Below are 7,690 nucleotides of genomic sequence, written 5' to 3' on the forward strand. Positions count from 1 at the left end.
TTAGATTAGGATAAGGGGAGTATATATAATATTTCCCACTCTCCAAATAAAAAATTTAAATTTGAGACTATATTCAATTTAGAATAAAAAGAACATGAAATAAAATAGCTATAACCTATTTCATAAAAAATAAAATGACTATTTTTATTATTTAAAAGTCACACTTATTCCATAGACATACAACAATAATATTATGAAATTTTATAAATCAAAATAAGAAATATAAATTCTATTCTAGACTATTTTATAAACCAAATGTAATTTAAATTCCATTAAAAAAATTCATTCAAAACAAAATTTCCATTTTTATTTTAAATTTTAAATTTTAGTTTAATTAAGAAAAAACAAAATGGACTAGTTTAATTTTGTCATGGATCCATGTGATTCAATTTTAAAAAATAACTGAAAAGGCAAAGAAATTCAAACTTGAACACCTATATAAAACTACAATATTTTCATTACTAAAAAAATAAATTTGAAATTATTTTGTTTAACATTATTAGCAAAAAAATTGGGAATTAAAATTAGTATATGAATGGAGTGAGATGAGGTGTCAAATCCCAAGATTCCTAAAGTAGTGCTCCCCACCTCCTCACTCTCGTAAAAACTTGCCTATAAAATGCCACTCTCCTTCTTCATCTTCCCATCAAACATTCAAATCTTCCTCTCTTACACTCTCCACTTCCCTCACTTGTCTTCTTCTCAGTTTCATAATCTTCAATTTCTTCAGTTTCAATGGCAGAAGTCGAGGTAACGCATTCATTAGTTTCTCTGAAATCTTATTTGTTTCACTTATATATAGTACGTATATTATATAAGTATATATATTGCCAACTATATAGTATTAGACATATTCAGATTTAAACATCATCAGCATCAAGATGCTTAGATGTTTTGCTATGAGAAAAACATGTGTCGCATACGTAAAAATGGGAATACTTGTACAGGAACGATGTTTTTTATTTTAAGGGGTTTTTTTATGTTAAAAATGAAGTTTTGTGTTAGTTTCCGACACGTTTCCAAAATGGAAAACATTTAAACGACGATCATGATCTTGAATCCTTCTCTAGTACTATTACTTGTCAGTTTGTTGAATTGTAGGACAGTTTAACAAATTTAGGGTATGATTTTAGTGGAGTAAAACTGTTGGTTGACGAGGTAGAAAATGGATTTTCAGGTTGTATCACCACAGGCAGCACATCCAGCTGAGGAAAAAGTAGAAGAAACAGTTCCTGTAGAAGCCCCAGCACCGGAAGTAGCAGCACCAGCAGTAGCAGAACTGGAAGCAGCCGCACCAGAAGTAGCCGAACCAGAAGTAGCAAAAGAAGAAGAACCAGTTGCAGAGCCGGAAGCTGATCAACAAACTCCGGCTGAAGTACCTGTAACAGAAGAGCCAGCAGCCGTAGAAGAAGAAAAACCTGCAGAAACTCCTGAGGAAACACCTGTTGCTCCCCAAGAGACCACAGAGGAATCTCCAAAGGAAGAGGAAGCACCGGTTGCTACAGAGTCTGTTGAGGCTCCGGCACCGGAAGCAGAACCAGAAGCCGCCCCGGCAGCGGAACCAGAAGCCGCCCCAGCACCGGAGCCAGAAGCTGCACCGGCAGTAGAACCAGAAGTGGAAGCTCCAAAGGAAGAGGTTGAAGTGAAGACTGAGTAAAGAGTGTTAAATTTGTGTGATTTTCATGAAAGTTGGTCTAATTATTGAATAAGAGTTAGTATTTGCTTGAATCAATAATGCCAACCGATCACCACGTGGCAGCAGAGATGCACAGTCAGCTTGTGCAAATTTTATGTGGAGGTGTAGGTGTTTTTAGTTTCAAGCAGATCAGATGAGTCATTTTAATATTTTATTATGGTTGTTTTATTTTATATGCTGTGTAATAACAGTGTATCTTATTGGTACTTTTGTTTAATTATTGTAGCAAATGAATTTTCTATTTAGTTTGCTTTTGTTAAATATTTTGTTTGATTCATTTAACTTGTAGCATGAGACTGCATGTGATTGCTTATTGTCCTTGATCAATCATGCACATTTCCAATTTAGAGATGCTTAATTTTTTTAGATATTGATTTCAATCAGAATTTGAGCTCATTCTATTAGAAATTTAAAGACCAATTAAATATAAATTAGTAATTAAAAATAATTTCAATCTCAATTAAGTCACATTCAATTAGTTGAGATGTATGTGTAATTTCTATTTATCAAATAGTTTTGGTATACATATATTGATTAAAACAGATAAAAAAATCTCATTTAAACAAAATTTATAATCGTTCATTCTTACATGAGTGAGCTTACAATGTAAAAGTATAAAAATTATCTATGCGAAATTTGGTCTAGATAAAAATTTAAAATTTGGTATAGAAAAAATATAACCAACAAAAAAACATAAAAATAGATATCAAATTAATTGTTTTTGCTCAAATTAAATCATGAACATTATGAGAACTTATCACCAAGTATAGATATAGAAAAGGGGCATACTAACAGGTTGAATCCACCAATAATAGAATTGATATGTTTGGGTCTTGGCTTTCCACATGGGACTGGCCTGTGATCTGATCACATGATACTGCTCATCTGTTAGTGGTTTATTGCAATTTTTTTTATGGCGCATCGAAAATTTATAATCAAATTGGTAGAATCAAAACCTTATTTAATCAAAGATAGAACATAATAATAAAAGATATATAATGTTGAATTATTAAATTACATGCAATTGAAAGCGCCGGTCTTCTATTAACTATTATGTCGATAAATTACTAGGAAATATGCATCTTTTTTTTATTTAATTTAAAAGAGAGAGCGTTTGTGGGAAAAACTGAATCTATATATTAGCAGTTTACTATCTAGTTCTTATAGCATTTGATCTATAACTCATTGGTAGAAAATATGCATCTAAATTTGTTAATTTTAAAAATATCAAAAATTAAAAAGAAATATAAAAAAAAATTCAAATTTTTTTCATCAACTTAAAATTTATTATATTTAAATGTGTCATTGTTGATTGATAATACATTTAATTAAATGTATCTATACATGTATTATTGTATAACCTATGTTATACATGTGTCGTATTTATATTTTATATGTCAAAAATATAGGGTAAGTTATATAATTGTACAAAAAAATAGTTGACTTTTCATGCGGTACAATCAATATAAAAAGAACTAACATGTGGTACAATGTTTTTGAAAAAAATTACTTTTTACGTACTATGACGTCACATCAGATCTGCTGACGCATGATATCAGCCAACCTATTTTTTTTTTAATTAAATCAAACACTTTATTTACTTACTTATTTATTTAATATTTAAATTTTACCTCACATTTAAAACAAATGTTTAATATAATTTTTTTTCATCTTATCTATTTATTTACTTATCTAATATTTAAATTTCAAAATACTAATATTATTAGTAATAGAACTTAAAAAAGACATAAGTAAGGAAAAAGTTCCGAACAACGAATGTGGATCAAATATGTATTGAAGGTGTATCAAATATGTATCAGAGATGCATCAAATATAATTTTCAAATACCTTTTGTATGTCTCAAATATACATCGGTTGATTCAACTAAATTGATAAAAATAAAAAATAAAAATTTAATTAATTTAATAAATTATATTTCATTTACTACATCTAATTCACTTCTTGATCCAAAATTTTAAAAATTAATATTTTTTCTTAATTAATTAAATTATTTATATTTTTTAAATTAATATTAATATTATTTAAATTTATTTAAAACAGATTATTTTTGACATAATTTAAATAAATAAATATTTAAATAATTATCTTTGAGAGGAAATATATAAATAATGTTTTTGATATATTTAATGAAATAAAAAAAATTATTTGATGTGTTTTAAAGAACTGACCCTTTGAATTGTTCAAATTGAATAATTCAAACAAACTGACCCGCACATCGCGCGCGGGTCAGTGTGTTAGTGCACCAGCTTAGCAAAGACAAGGCGTCAGTAGGCTTGACGCGTGCGTCAAGTCTGCTGATGCGCGCTGATGTTAGCATAATGTGATGCACGCTGACATCCACGCAATGTGACACGTTGACGTCAGCAAAAAGTATTTGATGTAATGTTTTACGCGGAAATAAAACCAATGTAATCGTTTGGAAAAAAAAGAAGAACACATGAAATTGGGCCTAAAACAATTTAACTCTATGATTATTTCACAAATATAATAATCAACCATGGTTGTATTCGTGTTTAGTCTAAGTGTGTTTCATTTTAAACAAATACTAGGAAAACATACCAACGAATTTACTTGATAAAAGTGATAAGAGCCATGATGCATTTAGGAGCTCAGCCCAAATCATAGACAGGTCCATTTATAGAAATATTTCGGCCCATTCCATAAAATCAAGAACGAAATAGTTCAACGGATAACATTTCTGCTGGCTCCGATAATTAACTAACAGTACCTGAAGAACACCAAAAATGGCGTCTTTATCAGCCAAATTAGCATTGACAAGAAGAGGCAAAGGTGAAGACGTGTACGTAGCAGCAGTGCCTTTAAGAGCTTCAAAAGGAGTCGCCCAACTAGTTATGTCTGCTGCTTATAACTCCTTCAATCTTTGGGATTTGCAGCATTTCATGGTCATCGTTAAACCCTATCCATCTCAGGTTTTTCATTTTTTTTTCCTTGAATTTTTTGTTTTTCTATTTTTTTTCCAATTTTTGAGATTGTAATGGAGTTGTATTAATTTGTAGGATTTTATAGTTTTTGATTTTCAACCGGAAGATCCAGAAAGTATACAAACAGCAGTTGCAGCTTTAGCTGGTAAAGCAGTTCCAGGTGAGAATGGAATTCAATATAATTCAGCTATACCCGGTTTGCTCCAAATTTCTGTTTTTTGGTCGAATTTAATTGATATAATGCATACTTAGGTCCCTATATTTATTCTATGTTTGACATTTAGATCTCTGCATTTATATCTGTCAACATTGAGTTCTTACACTTTTAATTTTGTAAAAATTGAGTCCCAAGTGGTGAGCATTTTGTCGATTTGGTTAATATTGAAAAATCAAACAAATCGACCAGGGTCGAATGTTAAAAACAGAACCAAACTAAACATTAACTGAAATCGAACCTACCAAACATTAAACATTAACTGAGACCGAACTGATAAGAAAACAATAAAATGGAAAACCAAACAGAATAAGTCGATAATTCGGCTCGTTCTGTTAAACCGATTAAAAATACAAGAAATAATTAAAAAAATTAAACAGTAAAATAAGAAATTTTTGATGTATTCAGTCAGTTCGACTAATTGAAATAATTCAAATTAAAAAGAATTAAAATCTTAAAGCTGAACTGACCAAATTTAAATTTATTACCTAACTTATCAAAATTCATCAATTCAGTCTACTAATTTAATTGGTCGGAATTTTACTAGCCCTACCTTAGTAAAAAAAAGTGTTGGCGGTGTCAATTTAAACCGAAAAATCCATTTAGTAACTTAATGTCAACAGAATAAAAAAATATGTACTAAAATTTAATTTAGTTGAAGTATATAAAGAATAAGTTTTTCTATCTCAGTCGTATTAACAACACGTGAAGTACACACGCTTTATTTTCATGATAGATGGACTTAATGTCTATTAAATCATAAGGACTCAATGTTGACAAATAAAAGTATAAGGGATTCAATAAAATGAAAAAATACAGGGATCTAAATATGTATTTTGCCAATTTAATACTGAATGCTCGACCATTATTGGTTCTCTCAGGAACTGTTCTTGTGAGGAGAATGACAAAATTACCAAGAAGAAAATGCTGGTTCATTGGATCTTCTAAAGAGGATGATGGTGTAGATGTTGCAACTAAGTTCAATAATAGTTGGGATACTTATCTCAAAGTTGGCCACCATGATTGTCGTCACTATACTAATGGTAAAATTAATTTTACTAAACTTTTAGTTTTTACATAAAGATTCAAAATTTCATGAAATCGGCACCTACATAGTATAATTTATTCTTTTGCCACCTGAAGGATTGGTGGAGCTTCTTACCGGTGAAGAACATGTTCTAGAGCGGTTGAGAAGAACCGACAGCCGGAGTTTAAGTCATGAGCGGAACTAAGAGACAAGGTGGGCGATTGTTTTCTATCTCTTTTAGTATATTTTTCTTCCTCTCATCATCAACCAATTATTTTAATTTTCTTGTTCCGCCACTGAAAGGCGGCATAAACATAGAGAATACATCCATCATGATCTTAGTTAACTTTTATGTAAATAGTTATTATTTTCCACAATTAGTAGCTATTTGTATATGCTATAAGAATAGAAATTTGTATTGAGAAACATATCAATGGAAATGAATATCATTTCAACAATTCCTTCCTCCCTAATTGTTGCACAAATTCAAGGCAACTCGAATTAGGAATGGCAATGATAATGTAAGATGAAATGAGGAGTGACTTGTACACTTAAATTATGAACAAAGGGTCAACGCGCCCTCTAAACTTGTGACACGGGGTCATCTAACCCAATTTACACTTTTTTGAGCAACTGACCCAAAAACTCTTCATTTTTGGGTCAAATAACCCCATAATTTATATTTTTATTTTAAAAAACAGATTTAGGATAATTATATCGCAATAATTAGAGACGTATCTATTACTTTTTCTCATCCCTCACCTCCGATTTGTATTTTACGCGTTTTGAAAATACAATTATGGGGTTACTTGACCCGAAAATGAAAAGTTCTGAGGTAGTTGCTCAAAAAAGTATAAATTGGATTAGATGACCCCGTAACACAAGTTTAGGGAGCGCGTTGACCTTTTATTCCTTAAATTATTCTCATATAGTGCCTTAATATGTTGATTATTCATTCTATATATCATCTAACAATCTGAATATAATTTTTTCTCTTGAAAATAAAGAAGAGAAAAAAATTAAAAGCAAAGTGAAAGTAAAGAAGATGTGAGAATTGAAGCAAACTCTTCCAAGCTTTTAGATGAAGTGGACCAAGAGATCAAACATATGATATGAACAAGTTTTCTTGTGAAGAGCTTAACTATTTCCTATAAGCATTATCTTTTATTTACTTTCTTAACTGTGCAACTGATCAATACATTAGAAAGATAATTTTTTTTTTTTGGATTAATGTTTTTCAAAAGCCAGAACATGTCATTTAAACCAAACAGAATCATCTCTTATTTTTAATCCGTACAAGTGTGACACCAATCGATTTTTTTTTCACGTATTCGATATTAAAATATAAAAAAAATTAAGTGACATGTCAACATTTCTAGTTAAACTGTGTAGAGTCATCTATAGTCACATGGCTATAATTGAACAACAACAAATTAGACTAAAGACGCTTTTGAAAATATTAGTTGGAATTAACTTTCCCATATAAAATTTTGGCTTATTTTAAGATTTTTTTTTCTATTTGATTGGAGGAAATAAAAGGAAATAAAGATGCAAAAGAACAATAAAGTTATAGAGGCATGCAAAAGGAAAGTATTAGGATAAAAGAGATGTATATATAATCTATACTATATATAAAAGCACGGATGGGGGGACAGGCAAATTTACTGAATAATCCTTTTCAGTTTACTACTAAATAAAGGTTTTACACTACAAGAAAAATGAGTTTTAGCAACGGTCTATTACAACGACCATTAAAATTGTTACAATACATATACCTTTTATAACGATTA

At 29.9% G+C, this 7,690-nt stretch overlaps 2 protein-coding genes across 2 annotated transcripts; both read left to right on the forward strand.

The window, feature by feature from the left end:
* Positions 1–633: 633 nt before the first annotated feature.
* On the forward strand, positions 634–1,957 carry LOC126656390 (uncharacterized). The gene is made up of 2 exons (XM_050350958.2): positions 634–750; positions 1,178–1,957. Exons 1-2 carry the CDS (start codon positions 736–738, stop codon positions 1,655–1,657), a joined length of 495 nt encoding a protein of 164 aa, XP_050206915.1. The 5' UTR covers positions 634–735; the 3' UTR covers positions 1,658–1,957.
* A 2,443-nt stretch (positions 1,958–4,400) lies between these two features.
* Positions 4,401–6,358, forward strand: LOC126656093 (uncharacterized). Its single transcript, XM_050350571.1, has 4 exons — positions 4,401–4,647; positions 4,735–4,819; positions 5,755–5,916; positions 6,017–6,358. The coding sequence occupies exons 1-4, from the start codon at positions 4,462–4,464 to the stop codon at positions 6,103–6,105; spliced, it is 522 nt and encodes a 173-aa protein (XP_050206528.1). The 5' UTR covers positions 4,401–4,461; the 3' UTR covers positions 6,106–6,358.
* Positions 6,359–7,690: the final 1,332 nt, after the last annotated feature.

Source organism: Mercurialis annua, linkage group LG7, assembly GCF_937616625.2.
Source record: "Mercurialis annua linkage group LG7, ddMerAnnu1.2, whole genome shotgun sequence".
Classification (NCBI taxonomy): Eukaryota; Viridiplantae; Streptophyta; class Magnoliopsida; order Malpighiales; family Euphorbiaceae; genus Mercurialis; species Mercurialis annua.

What these genes read in the sequence shown, in the direction of transcription:
- LOC126656093 (XM_050350571.1), top strand. Translation starts at nt 4,462, where the DNA reads ATGGCGTCTTTATCAGCCAAATTAGCATTGACAAGAAGAGGCAAAGGT. An exon ending in TTAAACCCTATCCATCTCAG is followed by an intron (nt 4,648 to 4,734) that starts GTTTTTCATTTT and finishes ATTAATTTGTAG; the next exon opens with GATTTTATAGTTTTTGATTT. An exon ending in AGCTGGTAAAGCAGTTCCAG is followed by an intron (nt 4,820 to 5,754) that starts GTGAGAATGGAA and finishes TGGTTCTCTCAG; the next exon opens with GAACTGTTCTTGTGAGGAGA.